The following is a 26,847-nucleotide window of genomic DNA, read 5'->3' as shown; positions in this document are numbered from 1 at the left end:
CAGGCGGCATGATTTCAGTATTTCTGCAACTGCTGATCTCCTGGGATTTTCATGCACAACATGAAAAGTTTACTCAGAATGGTGCGAAAAACAAAAAACATCCAGTGAGCAGCAGTTCTGCGGATGGAAACGCCTTGTTGAGACTGGTTTGAGCTGACAGAAAGGCTATGGTAACTCAGATAACCACTCTGTACAATTCTGGTGAGCAGAAAAGCATCTCGGAATGCATCACGTGTCGAACCTTGAGGTGGATGGGCTACAAGTGTAGAGGAGCACGTTGGGTTCCACAGAAAGCTGAGGCTGCAGTGGCCATACAGATTTACAGGCTAAGAATTTGGGTGGCAACATCATGAATCAATGGACCCAAACTGTCTTGTATCAACAGTCCTGGCTGGTGGCATGGTGTAATGGTGTAGGGGATGTTTTCTTGGCTCACTCTGGTGCCCATTAATACCATTCGATTATTGCCACAATATACCCATCTTCTAATGGCTCCTTCCAGCATGATAATGCACCATGTCACAAAGCAAAAGTCATCTCAAACTGGTTTTATGAACATGACAATGAATTCAGTGTTCTTCACTGGTCTTCCCAGTCACCGGATCTGAATCCAATAGAACACCTTTGGAATGTGGTAGAATAGGAGATTCATAGCTGACAAATCTGCAGAAATTGCATAATATAGTCATGTAAATATGGAACAGAATCTCAAAGGGATGTTTTCAACATATTGTGGAATCCATGCCACAAAGAATTGAGGCTGTTTTGAGAGCCAAGGGAGGCCCTACCCAGTATTAGAATAAAGTGCTGACTGAGTGTATATTCACCATGACACACGTGCAGACAATAATGTAAATAAACAGAACGAAGGGAGCTAATAATCTAATTATCACAAATAATGAACTGTAACGAGACGGGTGAGACCTGTGACAGGGTGGAGCTTGGGGAGGGAAGACAGCGACTGTCCCCTCTGTGACTGAAGTCACAACCTGTACTGGTCCCTCTGTGACTGAGTCACACCCTGTACTGGTCCCTCTGTGACTGTCCCCTCTGTGACTGAGGTCACACCCTGTACTGGTCCCTCTGTGACTGTCCCCTCTGTGACTGAGGTCACACCCTGTACTGGTCCCTCTGTGACTGAGTCACACCCTGTACTGGTCCCTCTGTGACTGAGTCACACCCTGTACTGTCCCCTCTGTGACTGTCCCCTCTGTGACTGAGTCACACCCTGTACTGTCCCCTCTGTGACTGAGTCACACCCTGTACTGTCCCCTCTGTGACTGTCCCCTCTGTGACTGAGGTCACACCCTGTACTGGTCCCTGTGACTGTCCCCTCTGTGACAGAGGTCACACCCTGTACTGTCCTCTCTGTGACTGACTCACACCCTGTACTGTCCCCTCTGTGACTGACTCACACCCTGTACTGTCCCCTCTGTGACTGTCCCCTCTGTGACTGAGGTCACACCCTGTACTGGTCCCTGTGACTGTCCCCTCTGTGACAGAGGTCACACCCTGTGACTGTCCCCTCTGTGACTGACTCACACCCTGTACTGTCCCCTCTGTGACTGACTCACACCCTGTACTGTCCTCTCTGTGACTGACTCACACCCTGTACTGTCCCCTCTGTGACTGACTCACACCCTGTACTGTCCTCTCTGTGACTGAGGTCACACCCTGTACTGTCCCCTCTGTGACTGAGGTCACACCCTGTACTGTCCCCTCTGTGACTGAGGTCACACCCTGTACTGGTCCCTGTTCATTGGTCACCATCTGACAGCTTCCACAGAAGTCCACTCTGAACATAGCCTGGCATGCCTGTTCCTTTTCTTCTCAGAGAATCAAAGACCAGTCAGAAGCTTAAGTGCCGGTGTTTTAAATGTGTTTGGCATAAACTCCCTCTAATCTGCACTCCTGCGTGACGTAGATAAGCCGCCTGAGCCAGTGGGCCAGACCCAGCGTGATGTGGGGTCTCCTTGTCACAATGCTGTAGGGCCTTTTAAAGGTTCAGTAGGAGATTTCGGTGTTGAAACACAATTGTTAAAAGATTGCCAATAGGTAAGATTTCTGTGTTGAAACACAATTGTTAAAAGATTGACAATAGGTAAGATTTCTGTGTTGAAACACAATTGTTAAAAGATTGACAATAGGTAAGATTTCTGTGTTGAAACACAATTGTTAAAAGATTGACAATAGGTAAGATTGTACCATTGTTGTGCACATTGTTATAAGATCATTGTAAATCCCTTCCTGTCTCAGACTCAGTGTCATGTTCACTTACCCTCTGCCTGTGTTTATAGTCCTTAAAGGTACAATAGATAATGTCAGACTTCTAACGGTCAAGAGAGGAATAGCAGCAACAAACACCTTCAAACCACAACACTGTTTCTCCCTCCCCTTTCTCTGTAAACGCGCTGACATTGAAACGCCATTGACTGTGGCAAATAGAACCAATTTTCAACCAATGAGCTTGAGTTAGAAGTCAGAAATCACCTATTGTACCTTTAACTACTGGGCCAAAAGGCTTGTCTCATGAAGATATACTCGGGGAGTGTAAAACCTGCAGTACTCTTTGTGAATTTGAACGAGGGAGAAGGACATTCACTGTTTGTGTGTGCGTGTGTGTTTCTGTGCAGGTGTTCTACACGGAGGTGAGGAGCGGCCGGACGGCGAGCTCAGCGGTGACGTTGGAGGTTCCCCTCAGCCTGGAGAGTCTCACCACTGTGAGCTGCCTGTTCCTCTCTGAGCCTCGAGAGCCTGTGCTCCGGGTTCATCATATTCCATAACGGTGTTATGACAGCATTAAGAAATGTGAACAGTATGTACCGTAACACGATGCACATTTGATGGAGAATTCCACTGAAAGTCTGTCCTTTGTTTGTAAGTGTGTACAATCGGCCTTTACTAAGCACGAAGAACGACAAATGTCAACCTCAGAATTTATATATTTGTTTGTTTGTATAGTCATTTTGTCAGTTTCACAAAACATAGCTTTCCCCTTTAACAGAGTTTCACCTTCAGTTACTAATACATATTTTGTGTTCAGACAATAGAAATATGGCCTGTTATTCATTGTTAAAATATGATCTGCCACATGGATCACCAGAGGTACAAATCAGATATTCCAGCAATACATTTGCTGTATATTTTGTGGTGACAATTTATTAGCAGTATAAAACCTGCATAAAGCACTGACACATGATGCTTTCTCTTGCTTTTCTTCCCAGGGACAGTTTGATGGACAGGCGAGCTTTGTAAGTGGCATTTTTCTCAGCTTCTGTTTATTCTGTATGCTACTCTGTTATCGCCACAGTATATTTTCACTCAGGCTTTTGTGTGCTACAACTGTCACTGCGATTTATGACGGGAAGATCATAGATTATAATATAACTTATGTATAATTATTGTAGTATTCGGGGTATTCTAGCTGCCAACCCTGGTATGCTAGCTGGAAAGTTGATGTACTCTTCAAGGGGTCAAATTGTATCTATGTGATCACTCTAGGACTTGGAACTGTACTTTCCTCTAGGTTCTCTAGGGTTTTCAATGCACCTGTCCCAGGTTAAGATTTGCACTTTACTGTACGTCGTTCTGGATAAGAGAGTCCGCTAAATGACTAATGTAAAGAGTGTGGGAAAACACAGTCAGGAAATGAAAATAGCGAAACAGGGAAAGAGAAGTGTGGAAGCCGAGAAGTGTGTTAAGGTGTGCTCTGGGTGTTAAGGCGTGCTCTGGGTGTTAAGGCGTGCTCTGGGTGTTAAGGCGTGCTCTGGGTGTTAAGGCGTGCTCTGGGTGTTAAGGCGTGCTCTGGGTGTTAAGGCGTGCTCTGGGTGTTAACGCGTGCTCTGGGTGTTAAGGCGTGCTCTGGGTGTTAAGGCGTGCTCTGGGTGTGCTCTGGGTGTTAACGCGTGCTCTGGGTGTTTGTGGCTCTGTGGTGGGCTGCCAGGACGTGGAGATCGGGGGCCTCAGAGTGGGCGCTCTGTACCGCGTCAGCGTGGGGGCGTACGGGTGGGCAGGCCAGGGCCGGCCCAGCATGCCCCGGGACATCAGCACCGCCCCGCTCGGTGAGTGGCTCCTCTCCGCTGTTCCCCTCAGAGGGGGGATGAAGGCCCACAAACAGCTTCACACATATTCCAGCATTGTTCTCACACCCAGAAATTCTGGCAAGACCTTTGCAGATTTGTCATTGATAATATCTTTAAAGAATTTTATTCATTTTGGGAAAATGTGATGTTTAGAAAAGAAGAAAAGAAGACTAATGTTTTTTTAATAAAATTTTTCATTCATTAATGTAAACTTAGTGATACAAAACCTTACTTTGTTGTTTTCATGAAAGATGTTGAACAATATGTGAAACTACTTTCTAATTCAACTAACAAAAATGCTATCAAAACACTTAATATCTGTGTATAATCTTAATATCTTAATATCTTTATCATATTTTTGTCAAGCGTGATATACCCCTGGCTCCTTTGTTTTTGCTCTGTTTGTTTACTATCCCCTGTATACTGTGTTCTTACTGTATTCCTTTGTTAATTAATTCAGAAAATTCTCCTAAAAAGGCGGACCGAGCAAAAGGCCATGTTTCCTCCTGCAGATGCTAAAAGGCCATGTTTCCTCCCGCAGACGCTAAAAGGCCACGTTTCCTTCCGCAGACGCTAAAAGGCCATGTTTCCTCCTGCAGATGCTAAAAGGCCATGTTTCCTCCTGCAGACGCTAAAAGGCCACGTTTCCTCCTGCAGACGCTAAAAGGCCATGTTTCCTCCTGCAGACGCTAAAAGGCCACGTTTCCTCCTGCAGACGCTAAAAGGCCACGTTTCCTCCTGCAGACGCTAAAAGGCCACGTTTCATCCTGCAGACGCTAAAAGGCCGCCTGCTACACGTTTTATTTCCTCAGGCCCCCCGTTCAGCTTCGAGCGGTGAAGTGAACGGGGGCTTTTTGGGCTGATTGCGAAAGAGGAGAAGAATAGATGTAATGACTGAGGAGAGCGGTTTGAAAAGAGGCCAGAGGGTGCGGGGTGTATCCGCCCAGCGGAGAGCCGTTCGGAACGAGGAGCTGCACACAATGCCGCCCATAATTCTGCTCTAATGTGCCCCCGTCAGAGTCTCTTCAGCACTGTGAGGTCCATCTATTATGTCTGTTAGGAAAGGGCTTCTGAATTACAGAGAAAAGATCGACATTTTTATGCAATGGATTTTATGACTGTCAGAGGAACTATTGCGGCTGTTGAAAATGAAAGATGTGATATTCAAATGGAAATGAGATAATCATTTTAAAAATACATTTAAAAAACACTTTTTTTTTTGCTTCCATGAGGTTTGTACAGAAAAGCTCTCAAAAAAGGAATATTTATCAAAAGACCAAGAGGTAAAATATTTTTTAAATGTTGGAGATATTTTGGTATTTTTCATATTAAAGAAATGATTAATTCCATAAATTTAAAAGCTGAAAATTGTAGTAAATTTAGCTTTGACTGTCATTGGTGTGGTTTGAGTGAGATCAGGAGGCCTCGAAGGGCGGTCTGCGTACTGCTTTTTGTTCCAACCAATCGCCTTGTTTTTAATTTGCTGACAGCTCTATAAATGACCCTGGTTCAAGCCTGTACTTGAGCACAGTGAAATCATCAGGACACACTTGCAGCTGTAGCCGGTGCTCATGTCAGATAAGATGTGATTGCGTAAATTAAATCATTAAGACCAGAAGTTGGCACAAAATCCTGAAACGGATCGGCCCTGGATGCAGCTGGAGGCTCTGACCTCCTCTCTCCCTTCTCCAGATAAGTGCGCGCCCCCGTCTCCCCCCACCCGCCCTGGGGTCAGGGTGGTCTCAGACACAGAGCTGGCGTTGTCATGGCAAAACGGCGAAAGTGAGGGAAGTTCACCGATCCTGCACTTCCTGGTGGCCTACATCAGGTGAGTCTCTATGGTGGTTCTACAGCCAGGGAAAACGCTGAGGTTGCTTTTGCTGAAAAGATGTTTGAGGTTGTTGACCACATAATGCTATTCCTGAGAGAACGTTGTCCTTAAATACCCAGCCCTCATGTACTTCATGCCCACCGCTGACAAAAATGGCATGACATTGTATCTCGCGAGCAGATTCTCATTTATTGTGTATGACATCACAGAGTTATAAATAGGTTGTGAACATTGACCCCATTCCCTGGTGTAAAACCCAGCTATGACCAGCTTGAAATACCTGCAACCAGCTGTTTCAAAACATAGCTTGAACTGGTCAAACCATGTTGATTACAGAGCTGGTCTATCTGGACAACTGGCTACCAGCTGTTTCAAAACCTAGCTTGAGCTGTTTTTTTCAGCAGGGTTGACACCCCTGTTGTGAATAAATGTACAGTAGGCATCCTGCTTTGCCTAAAGCTGACTTTTTCTCTTTGTTTTGTATAGGGAACACATTTATACAGTGAGTGCAGTTCATTTTCAGCCATTTTGTGTTGCATTGGTCTGTTTACACAGCTGGTTTTATAGACAGACGGTCTCAGCTGGAGGGTTTGATTACAGTCATAACAACAACTGAAGAAAACTGCTCAGGGAAAACAAAAGAAACAGAAGTGAGAACATGTGTCTGGGCTTAAGCTCAGTCATATGGTGGAGAGTCATGGCTGGTGCACAGACCATCCCCTCCACTCGGTCAAAAGCAAACTTCTGTTATGTTCACATGTCATGACCGGTTTTACAGTTGGGGTCATATTGAGCCCAACACTAGAAATAAACACAAAAATATTTGAATAAAAAAATTTGACACATAGTGTGTCGTCTTCTTATTGTCTCCCAAATTACTACACTTAAATATGAAAAATTTGTAAGAAACATCTCATTTTAGAGCCTAAGGAACAGAAAGTGAAGGGGGTTAAACCTGGTGTTCCTCCCTAACTATCAGAGCGTAGACTCACAGATCCCAGATCAGTGTTCGTCCCGGTGATGCATCCATGGGTGCCTCCCAGAATGTAAAAAAACTATCCCATTTCCTCCGCTCCTCTCCTCCCCCCATACTGCCCAATGGCGGGGGGAGGCGAGTGCAGGACAGATCTCTGTGAGTATTGGGACGCACTCTATGACTCATGAATAACAGTTCTTTTGTTTAAATGCTATACCGTGGTTTAATCTACAAACATACTGGTAATGGTGTATGCTGTATAATGAACTGGTGGAAAAACATTTTGGCCTTAAATCCAGGAAATGACATCGTCCTTCACCACCCCTTAGCTAGTAAACTGGTCATCCTCGCAAATACTAAACGTCCTTTACAAAGGCTCATAATTATGATGTCATTGTACTGTTTTTGGTGCAGTGGGTAGCACTGCCGCCTCACAGCAAGGAGGTTCTGGGTTTGAATCCCGGTCGGCCAGGGCCTCTCTGTGTGGAGTTTGCATGTTCTCCCCGTGTTCGCGTGGGTTTCCTCCCACAGTCCAAAGACATGCAGGTTAGGCTGATTGGAGAGTCTAATAGGTATGAGTGTGTGAGTGAATGGTGTGTGTGCCCTGCGATAGACTGGCGACCTGTCCAGGGTGTATTCCTGCCTTTCGCCCAATGTATGCTGGGATAGGCTCCAGTCCCCCTGCGACCCTGTTCAGGATAAGCGGGTTAGGATAATGAATGAATTAATTAATGAATGTACTGTGCAAAGCGTGCAGTCCAATCAGAAAGCTTCACTTGCCTGTGTCTCTCGGGATGAACATACCAATCAAAAAAACTGAAAGAAAGAAAAAAAAAGAAGCCGTCAGAGGCTCCGGTCTGTTCAGCTGCTTGGCTGTCTGTGTACAGAGCCGCATAGATGGGGGCAGTAGCAGCCCAACCAAAAGGAAGTGACCGGGGGGGACGAACCCAGATGGTTTCAGTCCCGAGGAAGTAAACACGGCCACAGGACGGCCTGTGTGCGGTCAGAGCCGCGGATGGTGGAAAGTTCAAACTGGCGGGGGCGGTCGAGTTCAAAGGAGGGGTAATTGAAAACGCATGCTTCTTTCTGGGCTGACAAGAAGAGAAAGAACAGTCCTGTTGGGTATTTGAAAAGCTGAAAAGCTCTGTGGAGTCGGTGTTTATCTGAGAAAAAGCTTTCCCAAAGCGACCTGCGAGAACCCAAAGATTCTCTGTTCATAACCTAGCTCCTGTTTCACCTGTCTGAGGCTGTTTCACCTGTCTGAGGTGAGCGATGTCATTTGTTCATTATTGTGCAGCATAAGCCTGATGTATGATACACTACATATATACGGTCAGTGAATAAATTCTTCTGGCCTGGTATTTGGCCTTTTCTTTTCTGTTTCTCTGAAAAGCATCTTTGTGACCATCGCCTGTGCAACAGTCAAGTATTTTGGGCAAGCAGGCACTCTCATCGCTCTGCGGTGTGAAAGAAATGGAGATGAAATCAGTTCAGTTTTGCATCTTTGGGAGTTCACGAGTTTGTGTTCTGAGGGATCAAGAGCTATCTGGGATAAAGTGCCAACGTCTCCTCTGGGATTAAAACGTATGTGCGCATTATTATAGTGCATGGTCATGTGTTAGCATTATGCATCTGCGGCTTTAGTAATGTGAGGGGTCTACTGTACTCTACTGTACATCAGGCCGGGTTAAATCCCCAGATGGCCAAGGCGCTTTCGGTAATCTATGTCTTTGATAATGTCAGAGCGGCAATAAAAGCATAGCACATTCCGTGTCACCGTACTTTTCTCAAGAGTTTTTCCTCTACAGGGTGGCATGGTGGCTCTTGGGTAACAGCAGGAAGGGCCTGGGTTTGAGTCCTGACCTTTCTGTGTGGAGTTTGCACGTTCTCCCTGTGCCCATGTCCTCCCCCATCCAAAGGCACACTGGTTAAAGACATGCAGGTCAGGTGAATGGGTTTGAGTTGAGTCTGAATAGCCCCTCGGTATGAGTGTGATTCAATGGGGTGTGTGCCCTGTGGTTGAATGGCAACATTCCCAGGGTGTAACCCAGCATGCATTGGGAAAACACCAGACACTGACCAGGAATAAGCAGGTCAGCAGGTTAGATGATGGATGGATGGATGTAAGTTCTGCTATAGGCCTGATTATTAGGTTGGGGTAGGTCGTGTCCCTTCACTAATCATTAGCTCAGGAGGTAAGATCAGTTGTCTGGCAGTCGGAGGGTTGCCGGTTCGATCCCGCCCTGGGTGTGTCGAAGTGTCCCAGGGCATGACACCTAACCCCCAATCGCTCCTGACGAGCTCAGTCTTTGTTGAAGTCTTGAAATGACCAAAGAGTTCAAACATTTCCGGAACAACACAGTATTCTACACGTCTGACCGCAAACGGATATTCTGAATTTTTAGGTGATTCATCGGACAGAAACCCGTGGAAAGGGCCGGCTGCCATGGGGAGCAGGAGCAGAAATGCAGCTCTGCAGCAGACTGCACGCGACCTGCCCCCTGTCCCCTGAGCGGAGAGAATGTCTCCCATTATGTGTGTCACGGGGGTGCGTCCTGGCCCGTGTTGTCACGCGTTCAAAGGGGCATTAGCGACTGAATGGGGTGACTCTGATAAGGGCTCTGCCATGCCTCTCATTCTCAGAGCTTAAGAGACAATGTGCTGCATTGTGGGACAGTTGACCGCCTGGCAGAAATCGGTTTGCCGAGAGAGGGAGGGAGACTTCTGGAAGCGTATAAAAGATTTTTTTTTCATGTCATCTAGCTGGTGCTTTTTGACTTGTGGTATACTGTATAATGTGAATTCTGCTGCTAATTGGGCTTAGATCATTGGACCTGCATTGTTTGACTTCATTGCCAAACTGCCCCTCTGTTCGATGCAAAAAGCCGTGTGTGCAAATGATTAGTGCAGTGGTAAGATGCCGCTGATGTCTGCCGCTGATGGGCCTGCAGCCAAGTCAGAACCCTGACCCCTGACCCCTGACCCCTGACCCCTGTTCCCATAACTCCCTTGGGCGCAGCCTGCTCCTCATCTCGCTCTGCACGGAGGAAGAGGAGAAGCAGCCAGCTGTGGCAGTGAGTGTCACACTCTTGACTGGAGCCAGACCTCTGCGGACTCCGGTCCCATTCGCAGCGCCTGTCCCCAGCACCAGCCTAAACACAGGGCATGCAGCTCAGCAGGCACGCTTGGGAAAGTGACGACATCAGACAACGTAGGAAGACCCCAGAACTGAAGCGAAGAGTCTGCTGATGTTCAAACCCAGTGGTTTTGATTGATGAGCAGATTGAGCCAGGCTGTGCACAGGAGGGAGTGGAAGAGAGCGAGAGCGCGGGTCTGCAGTGCGCAGCCAGACACGGCTTTGTCACCTGCCAGCGCTTATGAAGTCCTGTCGCTAACCTAGCCTAGCGCTAGTCCCAAAAAACTCCTCACCCCGCCAGGCTCCCCCGTCACGCTGCTGAGGGTAGTAGAGGCGCCGTCTTTCATGTGTGCCCCCCCACACCCCCCCACCCTCCCTTCCCTGCACCCTTACCGAGTCGGACTGAAGTAGCTTCATTGTAACCTTGTAACCCAGGCAACAGCAGTAAAACTGCGTTGCGTGACGTTTCACATTTATCCTTGTATTAGGGCCTGTGGTGCGGGTTCTGTGGTCTCTGTTATAACGACACATCGGACTCCAAACTATTTGACCAATCCTGAGGGCCGAGCTCCTGAGCTTTTATGACCCTGATGTGCCCATGATGATGGCTTTTGGTGTTCCATCTGGCTGACCCGGTCCTGTACACACTGCAACAGAGATGTTATCCGCAACATAAAATTCTGCAGCCGCACTGAACACATTTTTGTCCTATGACACTCGCTAAGGTGTGCAGGGAAGTATAGATCAGGCTTAAAAGTACAAAAAGTAAGATTTTTGTGTGTAATGCCATCCAATAATTATGCCAAAACATGGGAAATCACGTTACAAACAAGTTGCTTTGGACTAATAGGGGGGTTATTCATAAGGGTTAATAGCAGTTTTCTACAGAAACTTCTACAGAAATAAAGGTTCAAACCATCACGCAACTGCATTCTACAGTTTATAAACATGGGCTACCAAAGGTTTTGTAACTACTCCACACTGCTGTCTGACAGTGCTCTCTGCTTCAAACAGGACGATACCGCCCTTGGTCAGAATATTTCCAGAATGTTCCGTGTTTAAATCCCTGTGATCTCCGTCCTCAGGCCAGAGCTGGATACCGAGTGGACTTACATCAGGGAGCCAATCGAAACCAATTCCATGGTTCTGAAAGGTTTGATTCCCGACACAGAGTACCAGTTTGTGGTTCGAGCCGTGAACACCCACGGAGCAAGCCCACCTAGTGCCATCAACTACCCAGTCCGTACCCTGGGTGAGTAACTTTTTTTAAATCCTAAAATGATGTTCTTGTGTTCTAGTATGTGGAATGTACTCTGTCAGGAGGTAATGTGCTCTATCCAAATTGATTTAACAACTAATTTTACTGTATAATAAATACCCACTAAAAGCGAGTTTGTATTTTCACTGTGGGAGGTGATTGTGTTCGGCTGTATCTCATGGAAGTTGTAGATGCCTTTTGTTTGGATCGCCAGCAGGAACCAGTGAATCACGGTGGAAGTCGATGTACTGTGTAGGTAGTGGCCTCTAGCAGAATCCCACAAAACTGACATGTTTGAACAGAACTGAACCAAGCACCGTTATTTTGGTGACATTTCTGTTCACTGATGGACATTAGCACAGTGTGAGTGTGTGTTGTTTCTCCGAGTGCGTATGTGTGTGTGCCTGTGTGGGTTTGTGTGTTGTTTCTCCGAGTGCGTATGTGTGTGTGTGTGTGTGTGTGCCTGTGTGTGAGTGTGTTGTTTGACGAGCTTGTTTAGGTGAAATGGATTAGATTCCATTTGAAACCGCAGCTCTGAAACTCCTCTGTGCTTTGACTAGATTGCCCAGTTCCTGCTGTATTGTATATGACCAGTTTGATTTTACATAAATGCATGTGAACTATGCGGACACTTAGATGTACCTTTGCCTGTTTAGTACTGGGGTTTCAATCCCTTCTTAGCAATAATGATCAGTAATTCAATCAAGTAATTCATAAAGCCAATTACTGAATATCCTCAATTCAGGTTATTCTGCAAAGTATACCCACAATGCACTTGTGGACTAAAAGACAAATGCACATTAGTCTACAGTAAAGCACAGTACACTGTTCTATCATTACAAGTTAGCACACAAGACCAGTCATATTCTCGATATCTCATTTGAAGTATATGTTGCTTGAAATTGGCTTGCATATTTGTTGGGCGGATCCGAACCCCGCGTGGTGTAATTGACTTCAACAGCTTTCCAAGCAGAACTGATTAATGGATCCCATACCACAGGGATCCATCCTCAGAAAACAGACCTCCTATCGGTGGAGAAAAAGATGGCACATCAAGCTGTCCGTCAGGGTGGAATTGTGAGTCATATCTCGCTCGTTCGTTGTAATCTGTGAACATTCAGAAGACTACAGGAGGCATTTCTGAAGCACATTGACCACATTTCACTTGCGTGTGATGGTTACGTTTCAGTGCTCTCCATGTTGGAATCCCCTAGTCACTGTATCGCTGGCTTTTTATGCCGGAGAAAATAAGTGGGTTATGCGGGATAGCTTAGAAGATGCTCTGATCTCCGGGTCACTTATGTAGCTTACGTTCTTGCACACTATCCACTGCTGAAGCTGGATGTTTACTTGAACAGTTTCAACCAACCCTGGTCCTGGAGAGCCACACGGTCTGCTTGTTTTCACCTGACCTTGATACTGTATGATTTTTCTAATTTTCTAATTTGGTGGGATTAAACAGTAAAAATGCAATAGACATAATGCTAAGTCCTGTACCAACTTGGCATGGTGTTGTACAGGGTTATTCTGACCCTCTGTAACTGTAAGAAAATAAACCATTTTTATTTTTATCTCAGATTTCTTTGTGTATGATTCTGGTGGCACTTTCCCGTACAGATGCCAAACTTTAATAATAATAATAATACATTTTATTTATAGAGCGCTTTTCAAGGTACTCAGAGACGCTTTACATAAAAGTGATACAATGATTAAAATACTAATAAATGGTACAAAAAAAAAGAATAAACAGAGGCATAAAAGCAGCTTTAAAAAGGTGAGTTTTGAGGGATTTTTTGAAAATGGACAGAGAGGAAGAGTCACGGATGGATTTGGGGGGAGAGGTCGAGAGGGAGGGGGCAGTGATGGAGAAGGCCCTGTCTCCCCAGATCTGGGGCTCAGTCGTGCACGGGGAGGGGGGGCAGCAGGTCTGGGGCTCGGTCCTGCAGGGGGGGGCATGTCTGGGGCTCGGTCCTGCATGGGGGGGGCAGGTCTGGGGCTCGGTCCTGCAGGGGGGGGCAGGTCTGGGGCTCGGTCCTGCATGGGGGGGGCAGGTCTGGGGCTCGGTCCTGCATGGGGGGGGCAGGTCTGGGGCTCGGTCCTGCAGGGGGGGGCATGTCTGGGGCTCGGTCCTGCATGGGGGGGGGCATGTCTGGGGCTCGGTCCTGCAGGGGGGGGCAGGTCTGGGGCTGGGTCCTGCATGGGGGGGCAGGTCTGGGGCTCGGTCCTGCAGGGGGGGGCAGGTCTGGGGCTCGGTCCTGCAGGGGGGGGCAGGTCTGGGGCTCGGTCCTGCAGGGGGGGGGCAGATCTGGGGCTCAGTCGTGCACGGGGAGGGGGGGCAGCAGGTCTGGGGCTCGGTCCTGCAGGGGGGGGGCAGGTCTGGGGCTCGGTCCTGCAGGGGGGGGGCAGGTCTGGGGCTCGGTCCTGCAGGGGGGGCAGGTCTGGGGCTCGGTCCTGCAGGGGGGGCAGGTCTGGGGCTCGGTCCTGCAGGGGGGGCAGGTCTGGGGCTCTGTCCTGCAGGGGGGGGGGGGCAGGTCTGGGGCTCGGTCCTGCAGGGGGGGGGCAGGTCTGGGGCTCGGTCCTGCAGGGGGGGCAGGTCTGGGGCTCGGTCCTGCAGGGGGGGCAGGTCTGGGGCTCGGTCCTGCAGGGGGGGCAGGTCTGGGGCTCGGTCCTGCAGGGGGGGCAGGTCTGGGGCTCGGTCCTGCAGGGGGGGCATGTCTGGGACTCGGTCCTGCAGGGGGGGGCAGGTCTGGGGCTCGGTCCTGCAGGGGGGGGCAGGTCTGGGGCTCGGTCCTGCATGGGGGGGCAGGTCTGGGGCTCGGTCCTGCAGGGGGGGGCAGGTCTGGGGCTCTGTCCTGCAGGGGGGGGGGGGCAGGTCTGGGGCTCGGTCCTGCAGGGAGGGGGCAGGTCTGGGGCTCGGTCCTGCAGGGGGGGCAGGTCTGGGGCTCGGTCCTGCAGGGGGGGGGGGGCAGGTCTGGGGCTCGGTCCTGCAGGGGGGGCAGCAGGTCTGGGGCTCGGTCCTGCAGGGGGGGCAGGTCTGGGACTCGGTCCTGCAGGGGGGGCAGGTCTGGGGCTCTGTCCTGCAGGGGGGGGCAGGTCTGGGGCTCGGTCCTGCAGGGGGGGGCAGGTCTGGGGCTCGGTCCTGCAGGGGGGGGGCAGATCTGGGGCTCAGTCGTGCACGGGGAGGGGGGGCAGCAGGTCTGGGGCTCGGTCCTGCAGGGGGGGCAGGTCTGGGGCTCGGTCCTGCAGGGGGGGCAGGTCTGGGGCTCGGTCCTGCAGGGGGGGGGGGGCAGGTCTGGGGCTCGGTCCTGCAGGGGGGGCAGCAGGTCTGGGGCTCGGTCCTGCAGGGGGGGCAGGTCTGGGGCTCGGTCCTGCAGGGGGGGCAGGTCTGGGACTCGGTCCTGCAGGGGGGGCAGGTCTGGGGCTCTGTCCTGCAGGGGGGGCATGTCTGGGACTCGGTCCTGCAGGGGGGGGCATGTCTGGGACTCGGTCCTGCAGGGGGGGCAGGTCTGGGACTCGGTCCTGCAGGGGGGGGCATGTCTGGGACTCGGTCCTGCATGGGGGGGGGGCATGTCTGGGGCTCGGTCCTACAGGGGGGGGGGGCATGTCTGGGGCTCGGTCCTGCAGGGGGGGGCAGGTCTGGGGCTCGGTCCTGCAGGGGGGGGGCAGGTCTGGGGCTCGGTCCTGCATGGGGGGGGGGGGGGCAGGTCTGGGGCTCGGTCCTGCAGGGGGGGGGCAGGTCTGGGGCTCGGTCCTGCATGGGGGGGGGGGGGGGCAGGTCTGGGGCTCGGTCCTGCAGGGGGGGGGCAGGTCTGGGGCTCGGTCCTGCAGGGGGGGGGGGCAGGTCTGGGGCTCGGTCCTGCAGGGGGGGCAGGTCTGGGACTCGGTCCTGCAGGGGGGCATGTCTGGGACTCGGTCCTGCAGGGGGGGCAGGTCTGGGACTCGGTCCTGCAGGGGGGCATGTCTGGGACTCGGTCCTGCATGGGGGGGGGCATGTCTGGGGCTCGGTCCTGCAGGGGGGGCAGGTCTGGGGCTCGGTCCTGCAGGGGGGGGCATGTCTGGGACTCGGTCCTGCAGGGGGGGGCATGTCTGGGACTCGGTCCTGCAGGGGGGGCAGGTCTGGGACTCGGTCCTGCAGGGGGGGGGCATGTCTGGGACTCGGTCCTGCAGGGGGGGGCAGGTCTGGGACTCGGTCCTGCAGGGGGGGGCATGTCTGGGACTCGGTCCTGCAGGGGGGGCAGGTCTGGGACTCGGTCCTGCAGGGGGGGCAGGTCTGGGACTCGGTCCTGCAGGGGGGGCAGCAGGTCTGTGGCTCGGTCCTGCAGGGGGGGGGGGCAGGTCTGGGACTCGGTCCTGCAGGGGGGGGGGGGCAGGTCTGGGACTCGGTCCTGCAGGGGGGGGGGGCATGTCTGGGGCTCGGTCCTGCAGGGGGGGCAGGTCTGGGACTCGGTCCTGCATGGGGGGGGGGGCATGTCTGGGGCTCGGTCCTGCATGGGGGGGCAGGTCTGGGACTGGGTCCTGCAGGGGGGGGGCAGCAGGTTGGCATCAGCTGAACGGAGGTTGTGGGAGGGAGTGTGGTGGTGGAGAAGGTCGGTGAGGTAGGGGGGGAGCCCGGTTATGGAGAGCCTGGTTATGGAGAGCCTGGTTATGGAGGAGCCTGGTTATGGAGAGCCTGGTTATGGAGAGCCCGGTTATGGAGGAGCCTGGTTATGGAGGAGCCTGGTTATGGAGGAGCCTGGTTATGAAGAGCCTGGTTATGGAGAGCCTGGTTGGTGATGAGTAAGAGTTTGAATTTAATTTGTTGTCTAACCGGAGTTCTGAATGTGCTGAAGCTTATTGAGAATTTTGGAGGATGTGCCTTAGAAGATGCTGTTGCAATAATCAATGGGGGTTGTGATGAAGACATGGATCAGGGATAATCAATGCGGGTTGTGATGAAGGCATGGATCAGGGTTTCAGCAGCAGCGAAGGAGAGGAATGGGGGGAGGCGGGCAATGTTTTTGAGGTGAAAAAAGCAGTTTTCGTTGTGTGATTTACGTGTTTGTGAAAAGAAAGGTTATTGTCAAAAAGTACTACAAGGTTAGGTATATGAGGTGAGGGGAGCACTGTGAAACTGTCGATGGTGAAGGAGTGGTTTTGCTGACAGCTTTAGAACCCATAATGATCATTTCCCATTTTTCACAGTTCAGTTCAGAAAGCTGACTTGCATCCATGATCTTATTTCTGTCAGGCAGTTGGTCAGGGTGGAGTGAGAGGCAGGGGAGATGGTTTGGTGGGGATGTGCAGCTGGACGTCATCGGCATAGCAGTGGAAACTGAGATTATGACGACGGGGGGGAGCACGCAGAGTATGAAGAGGAGAGGACCAAGCACTGAGCCGAGGGGGACACCTTGGGAGAGGGGAACACTGGTAGAGTTGCAGTTGTTTATGCTGATGTATTGTTGTCTGTCCAAGGAAAGGGCAGTGCCAGTGATATTGAGGGAAGTTTCCAAACGGGAGAGAAGAATAGCATGGTTGATGGTGTCAAAAGCTACACAGGTCGAGGAGGATGGCCCGACTGTTTCGGTGCTGTGTTGTGTACGGAATCCAGATGGAATGGTTCAAATAGATCATTGCAGGTGAGGTGGAGTTTGAGTTGTTTTCAATTGCTGTTCCTTGGGCTCTAAAATGAGATGGTTCTCACAGATTTGTCATATTTATGGATACAAGGCTTGTAATTTGGGAGACAATGAGAAGGTGACACACTACTTGTCAATTACAATATTTTTGTGTTTATTGCAACTGTTGGGCTCAATTTGACATGTAAATTCTGAACATAACACGAGGGTTAAGTGCAGAGTAATCCTGAAAACCAGCAGACCCTGTTTCTGTCCAGGATCAGGGTTGGAGACCACTGCTCTAGATTACTCCCATGTTTTTAGTGGGTGTATTGTGCCAGACGAGTGCTGTTTCGCACAAGAGCACCGTTGCGGCTTGATTATGGCATTCTCCAAAGCCTTCCCCAGATCTAATTGGTGCAGGCAGGAAATCGCACTGAGCAGATTGGGTGCGGTGGGAGTGGGGGCCGGGGTGGGACGAAAGCCCTGGCACGCACCGTGGCTGTTGGAGGGTTAACCAGGGCTAATCGAATTAAGCATCTTAAACCTTGGTGGTTTGGTTTGGAGAGGCCATCCCCCTGCTTCACGCACCCCCCGACCACCCCTCCTCTGCTGGGTGAAATCGGGTTACTCCCTGTCCGCATCAGACAGGATTAAGAGCAGGCCGGACCTCCCGCAGAGAGGGAGGGGGGGTGGGGGTCAAGGGCCGAGGTCTGTGCCCTCTGTCCTGATCGAGGTCACTGCACTGCACATGCATGCTCACTTCATCGCCAAAAACACTTGCTAAGGCTGCTGCCTCATAACATGTCATACAGTACCATCATAACTGGGTCAAAGACTTCAATGAATTCAAATACTTTTTTTGGCTCGATTGATCGTGCCTGGTGCAATTCAGTCCTGCAACCGTTGTCAAGCAAAATTACGTGAAAAAAACCCATGGGTGCGAATGTGTTGGTACATCGCAGGATAGATAACTTCATCTTTGTTGTTGTATTTGGTACACAAATCTGACCGTACGCTCGTAACTACAAAAATCTTGAATAAGCTACGGAAAGCTGCATAGTGATAATATGTGGATTTTGTGTTTGTAGAATGATGTAATGCTTCATTTGCTTATATAAAGTTGTTGTTACGGTCTATGTTGAATTCTGCTAGCATAGCATTAGCAGTATACCGGAAATGGCATTCAGCGGGACTTCCGCTGTACCTCCCTATGACCAGCCTCTGTAATGGCTCCCTATGACCAGCCTCTGTAATGGCTCCCTATGACCAGCCTCTGTAATGGCTCCCTATGACCAACCTCTGTAATGGCTCCCTATGACCAGCCTCTGTAATGGCTCCCTATGACCAGCCTCTGTAATGGCTCCCTATGACCAGCCTCTGTGATGGCTCCCTATGACCAGCCTCTGTAATGGCTCCCTATGACCAGCCTCTGTAATGGCTCCCTATGACCAGCCTCTGTAATGGCTGCCTATGACCAGCCTCTGTAATGGCTCCCTATGACCAGCCTCTGTGATGGCTCCCTATGACCAGCCTCTGTAATGGCTCCCTATGACCAGCCTCTGTAATGGCTCCCTATGACCAGCCTCTGTAATGGCTCCCTATGACCAGCCTCTGTAATGGCTCCCTATGACCAGCCTCTGTAATGGCTCCCTATGACCAGCCTCTGTAATGGCTCCCTATGACCAGCCTCTGTAATGGCTCCCTATGACCAGCCTCTGTAATGGCTCCCTATGACCAGCCTCTGTAATGGCTCCCTATGACCAGCCTCTGTAATGGCTCCCTATGACCAACCTCTGTAATGGCTCCCTATGACCAGCCTCTGTAATGGCTCCCTATGACCAGCCTCTGTGATGGCTCCCTATGACCAGCCTCTGTAATGGCTCCCTATGACCAGCCTCTGTAATGGCTCCCTATGACCAGCCTCTGTAATGGCTGCCTATGACCAGCCTCTGTAATGGCTCCCTATGACCAGCCTCTGTAATGGCTCCCTATGACCAGCCTCTGTAATGGCTCCCTATGACCAGCCTCTGTAATGGCTCCCTATGACCAGCCTCTGTAATGGCTCCCTATGACCAGCCTCTGTAATGGCTCCCTATGACCAGCCTCTGTAATGGCTCCCTATGACCAGCCTCTGTGATGGCTCCCTATGACCAGCCTCTGTAAAGGCTCCCTATGACCAGCCTCTGTGATGGCTCCCTATGACCAGCCTCTGTAATGGCTCCCTATGACCAGCCTCTGTAATGGCTCCCTATGACCAGCCTCTGTAATGGCTCCCTATGACCAGCCTCTGTAATGGCTCCCTATGACCAGCCTCTGTAATGGCTCCCTATGACCAGCCTCTGTAATGGCTCCCTATGACCAGCCTCTGTAATGGCTCCCTATGACCAGCCTCTGTAATGGCTCCCTATGACCAGCCTCTGTAATGGCTCCCTATGACCAGCCTCTGTAATGGCTCCCTATGACCAGCCTCTGTGATGGCTCCCTATGACCAGCCTCTGTAAAGGCTCCCTATGACCAGCCTCTGTGATGGCTCCCTATGACCAGCCTCTGTAATGGCTCCCTATGACCAGCCTCTGTAATGGCTCCCTATGACCAGCCTCTGTAATGGCTCCCTATGACCAGCCTCTGTAATGGCTCCCTATGACCAGCCTCTGTAATGGCTCCCTATGACCAGCCTCTTGGCATTCTGTCTTTCTGTGATTCATGGCCTGTCACTCCTCCCAGTGCAATTTATCAAGCCAATCAGAGCATGTCATTGCTCTGTCAAAGCATTCACTATGAAATGACCAATGTTCAGCCTGTCACTTCACAAAAATGATATACTGGCCTGGGTGCACTTTGCAGTGAGAGCTCGTGGGTATATTGTCCGTATCTGCTGTGCAATGGGACTGCTGCTCCAGCTTGATTGCCAGGCCTGTGGGATCTTGCTGTTCTTCCTTGTCTCCACCCCCCTCGGGCTGGACTCTACCCAGAATGCAGTTTGCGTTCCCTGGTGAATCTGCAGGGGTACACTGTAATGGGTACGCTTGGGGTAAGGGTTGGGTTCCAACCCATGTTTCATCACCAGGGAGACCGTCAATCATTGGCATTGTCCCCGGCTGCAAACCCACCTATAATAAAGACACTTTTCACCCTCATTATCATCAACCTGCAAGAGAACCGTGCTTAAATTCTGAGGCACTTGGATAGTGCTCTGAGAATCTTTCTAAAATGTATTTTTATTCAAAATAAGAAGCAGAACAGATGCACAAACCATGGCATGTGCTCATATAGTGTCATATGAAGCACGGAATGTGTTAATAATACGTTTTTAGTGTTACTATTTTAAACTTTTTTTTTTGTTTTTTTTGTTTCAAAGTTACTACTATTGTGTGTTTAAAGGGAGACTTTAACTGCTCTGTGTGATAATTGTAAACCCAGTTTTTGTTGAAGTAAAATGTATTGTCCTTAATTAAATGTGTTAAAATATTATGTGTTGTTTTTAACACATCTGATTTGAGAGTGTGATGTTTCAATCCTAGGTTTATTTGAAAGCTCTACAGTATACATTGTACTCCATGTTTTATGTGTTTTGAGTGTTTTTGTTTTATATATTTGTATAATATTGCATAGAAATTCTCAGTTTGAAAAGTGTTGTAAACAGGGTCTTCGTAACTTGAATCTTTTTATGACTTCTCACAATTTTGGCATTAAATTAAATGCCATCGTGTGTGTTTGGCCTGTAATTAAATAAATTGACTACTTATAATAATTATAGGGTTCCCTGCATAAAACAGTTTTGAAATATCAGGCTTTAGGGCTATAAATTCCAAAATCATGGAATTGCTTTGTATTGGAATGCATGTTTTGTGCCAAAAAAATGATCTAACAATCTGCATTCTCGTGTCACTAACACAAGTTCTCCAGAATGTTGTGGAAAATGTAGCTATCCAAAAGGGATTGACGCAGCAGTTGCCTTTCTCGACACACAGGGGCCGAGGAGGTTGGCAGCGGGACCTACGGCCAGCGTTACATCACAGGGTCCGAGACCTACGGCGAGGATCTGGATGACTCGGACTACGACGTCTACATCGAGGAGGTCTGTGTCTCAGGACGAGTGACCGTGCGGAACGCTCCCCTGAAGCCCGCGTCAAGCCCCTCACCTCGGTGTGTCCCTTTCGCTCCCAGCTCAAGCCCTTTCCCGGCGTCCCAGAGGACAGGAAGTCTCAGCTGAGGTCCCGGACGGGCACAGGGAACGTGATATATAGGAGGACCACGCCCGCCCCCGACACCCCAGAGCCTACGCCTGCCACGGCCACGCCCTGGGCCTCCAGCACCGGCCCCGAGGCCTACGGTGTGACCGCAGCCCCCACTATGCCCGCGGCCACCACGGAGCTCCCCACCGCCTCCTCCGTCCCTGCCTCCTCCGTCCCTGCCTCCTCTGTCCCTGCCTCCTCCGTCCCTGCCTCCTCTGTCCCTGCCTCCTCCATCCCTGCCTCCTCCACCACCACCACACCTCCCACGCAAGGCCCTGCCCCCTCCCGGCCCATGACCCGGTGGAAGGGGCCCGTTCCCCGCCTCTATGACCTGCCGTGCGAGGACACGGTGTGCCCCCGTGACAGCTTCTGCGTCAACGACTACGACAGCGGAGGGTCGCGCTGCCACTGCAATCTGGGCCGAGCAGGGGCCACCTGCTCCGAGGGTAAGGGTGTCGAAGCCAGCCTCTCATTCTCACCAAAACATTTCAATATTATTGGTTATATTCACATTGATTGTGAGCTAACGTGTGCAGACCAACAGCCCCCTAGAGGCCATCTGATGAAGTGCAAGCGCAATGCAAACTGTGAGTGAATGTGTGAGGAAGGGGGAGAGGAGGGAGGGAGCGGCCAACCTGCCGGCCTGAATTTGCTACTTTCTGCCCCTGCCCGCATGACATGCTGTGGGAAACATGTTCCAGAAAGTCTTACTGACACTTACTGACACTCATTGAGCCATCTTGAATATGTCAATGTCTGAATTGTCTGCAAGGGCAGTTTCCTTGGACAGAATTACCACAAACAATCATACTCAATTCAAATTCCAAACTCTAAACCCTAATATAGTCCAAATGTATGTGCTGGAACATTTTCCCTAACTTTCGCAGAATGTTCATGGAACCAAAAAATTGTTTGCTGTCTGTTGGCTGGTGGCCAGCACAGACTCCATTTTATTTATGTTGCGGGAGGGATTCGTCCATAATTAAAGCCATTACCAGCTCTTTCTCCCCATTGCAGCTCTGGGAACATTCTGTAACCCCCAGCTATATTCAAGAGCAGAGGAACATACTTGATTTTCATGAATCTGTTATGAATAAAAATATGAAGCACAAATAGAAGTTGGGGGGCTGCCAAGTACCTTATCCTTCTAAAACACTGTGCAGTGGTGTGAGTCCGTGGCCTGGTTCTGATTCTTTACCAGTGCCAGCTATGACCAGCAGATCTGCAGGATGAGTGTGAAGCAAGTCAAAAGTTGTGTACAGTCAGTTTTATATCATGTTTTATATTTTATATTATATAAGATTTGTACCAGCTTGACTGGCCTGATAATTCTGGAAAGAACACTTGAAGCTTATAAGAACATTATTGTCCAGCTAATTCTGCCTCTTTTCTCTTGTACGTCATAATCTGGCGGCAGCCTGTAGCGTAGTGGTTAAGGTACATGACTGGGGCAGCCTGTAGCGTAGTGGTTAAGGTACATGACTGGGGCAGCCTGTAGCGTAGTGGTTAAGGTACATGACTGGGGCAGCCTGTAGTGTAGTGGTTAAGGTACATGACTGGGGCAGCCTGTAGCGTAGTGGTTAAGGTACATGACTGGGGCAGCCTGTAGCGTAGTGGTTAAGGTACATGACTGGGGCAGCCTGTAGTGTAGTGGTTAAGGTACATGACTGGGTCAGCCTGTAGCGTAGTGGTTAAGGTACATGACTGGGGCAGCCTGTAGTGTAGTGGTTAAGGTACATGACTGGGTCAGCCTGTAGCGTAGTGGTTAAGGTACATGACTGGGGCAGCCTGTAGCGTAGTGGTTAAGGTACATGACTGGGTCAGCCTGTAGCGTAGTGGTTAAGGTACATGACTGGGGCAGCCTGTAGCGTAGTGGTTAAGGTACATGACTGGGGCAGCCTGTAGCGTAGTGGTTAAGGTGACTGACTGGGGCCTGCAAGGGCGGGAGTTTGATCCGCGGTGTAGCCACGATACATTCCACACAGCCATTGGGCCCTTGAGCAAGGACCCCCGGGGGGGAATTTTCTCCTGCTTAGTCTAATCAATAGTAAGTCACTTTGGATAAAAGCATCAGCCAGATCACATGTATAGTAATTTCATAGTATAGTAACCAGATTTGCTTTCACCGATGGCCATGTTAATTACCAGCGCTGTGGTTAGAAACCTATTCCTGTCATATCTGGGAAATTAAATTTCACCAATTTCAAGATGTGCAACGGACCCAAAAATTTCTCACAAGGCTATTTGATTTCCGAGGAACTAAGAAAAGAGCAGAAAAGAGTGGTAATTATCTTCGATGATATTTTCTTGGTTTATTAGCTTTCCAATTTCAGCTCCGCTGGGAGACGTCTTAACTCTGGCTAATCGCAGCATGATCCAGCGCTGCAGAACCGCTCCCTGCTCACAGGAGCTTCCCTTTCCTCAGCCGGGCCGGAGGACTCCCCCAACCCTGATGAGACGCGTCCCTGCTCTCTCCTCTGTCGCCGAAGGACGCTGTTTACCTTTCTTCTCCTCCCTCCTGTCATCCCTTTCCTTCTGAGATCGGATGAGTAATGGAGTAATTTTTTCATTTCCCTGGAGGTTTTCTCCTGCTGTGTTTCTCCTGCGTTGTTTGTGCCGGGCTGATGTTCTCCTGTTCGCTGCGCTCAAGGTCTCCTCCCGGCGACCCCACTGACGTGATTTACTGTACCTTTCTCCCCTCTGAGTGCAAAGAGAGAACAGGTAGTCTGTGTACCCCCCCCCCCCAATACATAAGCACCTTATTATGCACAAATAATTCAGCCATTTGTAGCCACGATGACTCAGTCGCAAAACATTCAAAAACATTTGGGGCACACATGGACTTTTTTTGGTCTAAAATTTTCCTCCCGGTCATTTCCTATCATTTTTAAAGCAGTGTATTTTCACAAATAGGGGGATGATGTTGAGATCAGATGCCATGATGTTGAGATCAGGGCTCTGTAGGGGCCATACCATCACTTCCAGGACTCCTTGTTCTTCTTTACGCTGAAGATAGTTCTTAATGACATTGGCTGTGTGTTTGGGGTTGTTCCTGCTGCAGAATAAATTTGGGGCAAATTAGATGCCTCCCTGATGGTACTGCATGATGGATAAGTATCTGCCTGTACTTCTCAGCATTGAGGAGACCATTAATTCTGACCAAATCCCCAACTCCATTTGCAGAAATGCAGCCCCAAACTTGCAAGGAACCTCCGCCATGCTTCACTGTTGCCTGCAGACACTCATTCTTGTACCAGTCTCCAGCTCTTTGGCGAACAAACTGCCTTCTGCTAAAGCCAATATTTCACATTTTGACTCATCAGTCCAGAGAAACTGCTGCCATTTTTCTGCACCCCAGTTCCTGTGTTTTCGTGCATAGGCCTTCTTTCCTTGTTTCCACGAGGTATGGCTTTTTGGCTGCAATTTTTCCATGAAGACCACTTTTGACCAGACGTCTCCGCACAGTAGATGGGTGTACCTGAGTCCCACTGTCCGCCTTGAAATTTCTGCCTGGGAGAGACCTTGCTGATGCAGTATAACTACCTTGTGTATTGTTGCTGTGCTCAGTCTTGCCATGGTGTATGACTTCTGACATTAAACTGTCTTCAGCAACCTCACCTTGGAAGCAGAGTTTGGCTGTTCCTCACCCAGTTTTAACCCTCCTACACAGCTGTTTCTGTTTCAGTTAATGATTGTGTTTCAGCCAACATATTACATTGATGATCATTAGCTCCTGTTTGGTATAATTGGGTAATCACACACCTGACTATATGCCTACAAAATCCCTGAATTTGTGCAAGTGTACCTAGAAGAATTGATGCTGGTTTGAAGGTCACACCAAATATTGATTTGATTTAGATTTTTCTTCTGTTCACTCACTTTGCATTTTGGTAATTGATAAAAATGAACTATTTCAAAGCATTCTTACTTTACAGCATTTTTTCGCACCTGCCTAAAACTTTTGCACAGTACTGTAAATATTCTAGATACATCTAGATTTGAATGACTGGTGCCTTCATGTTTATAGTTCCATGCAAACATTGTTGAATGCACTGGTAAAATTGTGCATAACAGTGTGTACGTGTCGATAGTTGTTATACTTTGTAATATTTGCTAAATAGCTTTGTTAAATAGCTTTGCAAACATTATACAAAATCAGCAGACATGTATTGTACAAGTTGTTTGCTATATACCTTTCTCATTAAGATAAGCTCAGACATGTGTGACGTGTGATTACCGATGCTGCGCGTGTCCTCTGCTTGAGGTGTTCACTGACTCTTGTGCCGCTGGAGTAGGCCTGGTCCTCGCCCTGTGTAGCTCAAGCCACACGGCGGTGCTGTTAAACCGTAAAGACCGCAGACTGCTGTTAAACCGTGAAGACAGCAGATTGCTGTTAAACCGCAAAGACCGCAGATTGCTGTTAAACCGTAAAGACCGCAGATTGCTGTTAAACCGTAAAGACCGCAGATTGCTGTTAAACCGTAAAGACCGCAGATTGCTGTTAAACCGTAAAGACTGCAGATTGCTGTTAAACCGTAAAGACCGCAGATTTCTGTTAAACCGTAAAGACTGCAGATTGCTGTTAAACCGTAAAGACCGCAGATTTCTGTTAAACCGTAAAGACCGCAGACTGCTGTTAAACCGTAAAGACCGCAGACTACTGTTAAACCGTAAAGACCGCAGATTGCTGTTAAACCGTAAAGACCGCAGATTGCTGTTAAACCGTAAAGACCGCAGATTGCTGTTAAACCGTAAAGACCGCAGACTGCTGTTAAACCATAAAGACCGCAGACTGCTGTTAAACCATAAAGACCGCAGACTGCTGTTAAACCATAAAGACCGCAGACTGCTGTTAAACCATAAAGACCGCAGACTGCTGTTAAACCATAAAGACCGCAGATTGCTGTTAAACCGTAAAGACCGCAGATTGCTGTTAAACCGTAAAGACCGCAGACTGCTGTTAAACCATAAAGACCGCAGACTGCTGTTAAACCGTAAAGAGCGCAGACTGCTGTTCAACCATAAAGACAGCAAACTGCTGTTAAACCGTAAAGACCGCAGATTGCTGTTAAACCGTAAAGATCGCAGACTGCTGTTAAACCGTAAAGACCGCAGATTGCTGTTAAACCGTAAAGATCGCAGACTGCTGTTAAACCGTAAAGACCGCAGACTGCTGTTAAACCGTAAAGACCGCAGACTGCTGTTAAACCGTAAAGACCGCAGACTGCTGTTAAACCGTAAAGACTGCAGACTGCTGTTAAACCGTAAAGAGCGCAGACTGCTGTTAAACCGTAAAGACCGCAGACTGCTGTTAAACCGTAAAGACCGCAGACTGCTGTTAAACCGTAAAGACCGCAGATTGCTGTTAAACCGTAAAGACCGCAGACTGCTGTTAAACCATAAAGACCGCAGATTGCTGTTAAACCGTAAAGACCGCAGACTGCTGTTAAACCGTAAAGACCGCAGATTGCTGTTAAACCGTAAAGACCGCAGATTGCTGTTAAACCGTAAAGAGCGCAGACTGCTGTTAAACCGTAAAGACCGCAGATTGCTGTTAAACCGTAAAGACCGCAGACTGCTGTTAAACCGTAAAGACCGCAGACTGCTGTTAAACCGTAAAGAGCGCAGACTGCTGTTAAACCGTAAAGACTGCAGATTGCTGTTAAACCGTAAAGACCGCAGACTGCTGTTAAACCGTAAAGACCGCAGACTGCTGTTAAACCGTAAAGAGC

General features: G+C 49.6%; 1 protein-coding gene across 1 annotated transcript in view; it reads left to right on the top strand.

Annotated features, from left to right (window-relative positions):
- LOC133140799 (pikachurin) overlaps window positions 1-26,847 on the top strand; it is an 80,974-nt gene that overhangs the window by 16,085 nt on the left and 38,042 nt on the right. Inside the window, exons 3-9 of the mRNA XM_061261010.1 lie at window positions 2,634-2,720; window positions 3,225-3,251; window positions 3,944-4,061; window positions 5,775-5,910; window positions 11,111-11,277; window positions 20,852-20,958; window positions 21,048-21,561. Of these exons, the coding sequence (XP_061116994.1) occupies window positions 2,634-2,720; window positions 3,225-3,251; window positions 3,944-4,061; window positions 5,775-5,910; window positions 11,111-11,277; window positions 20,852-20,958; window positions 21,048-21,561 (1,156 nt within the window). The remainder of the gene's footprint in view (window positions 1-2,633; window positions 2,721-3,224; window positions 3,252-3,943; window positions 4,062-5,774; window positions 5,911-11,110; window positions 11,278-20,851; window positions 20,959-21,047; window positions 21,562-26,847) is intronic.

Source organism: Conger conger, chromosome 11 (genome assembly GCF_963514075.1).
Source record: "Conger conger chromosome 11, fConCon1.1, whole genome shotgun sequence".
Taxonomy (NCBI): Eukaryota; Metazoa; Chordata; class Actinopteri; order Anguilliformes; family Congridae; genus Conger; species Conger conger.
Note: the sequence above shows the minus strand (reverse complement) of the source record. Positions and strands in the feature narration are given on the sequence as shown.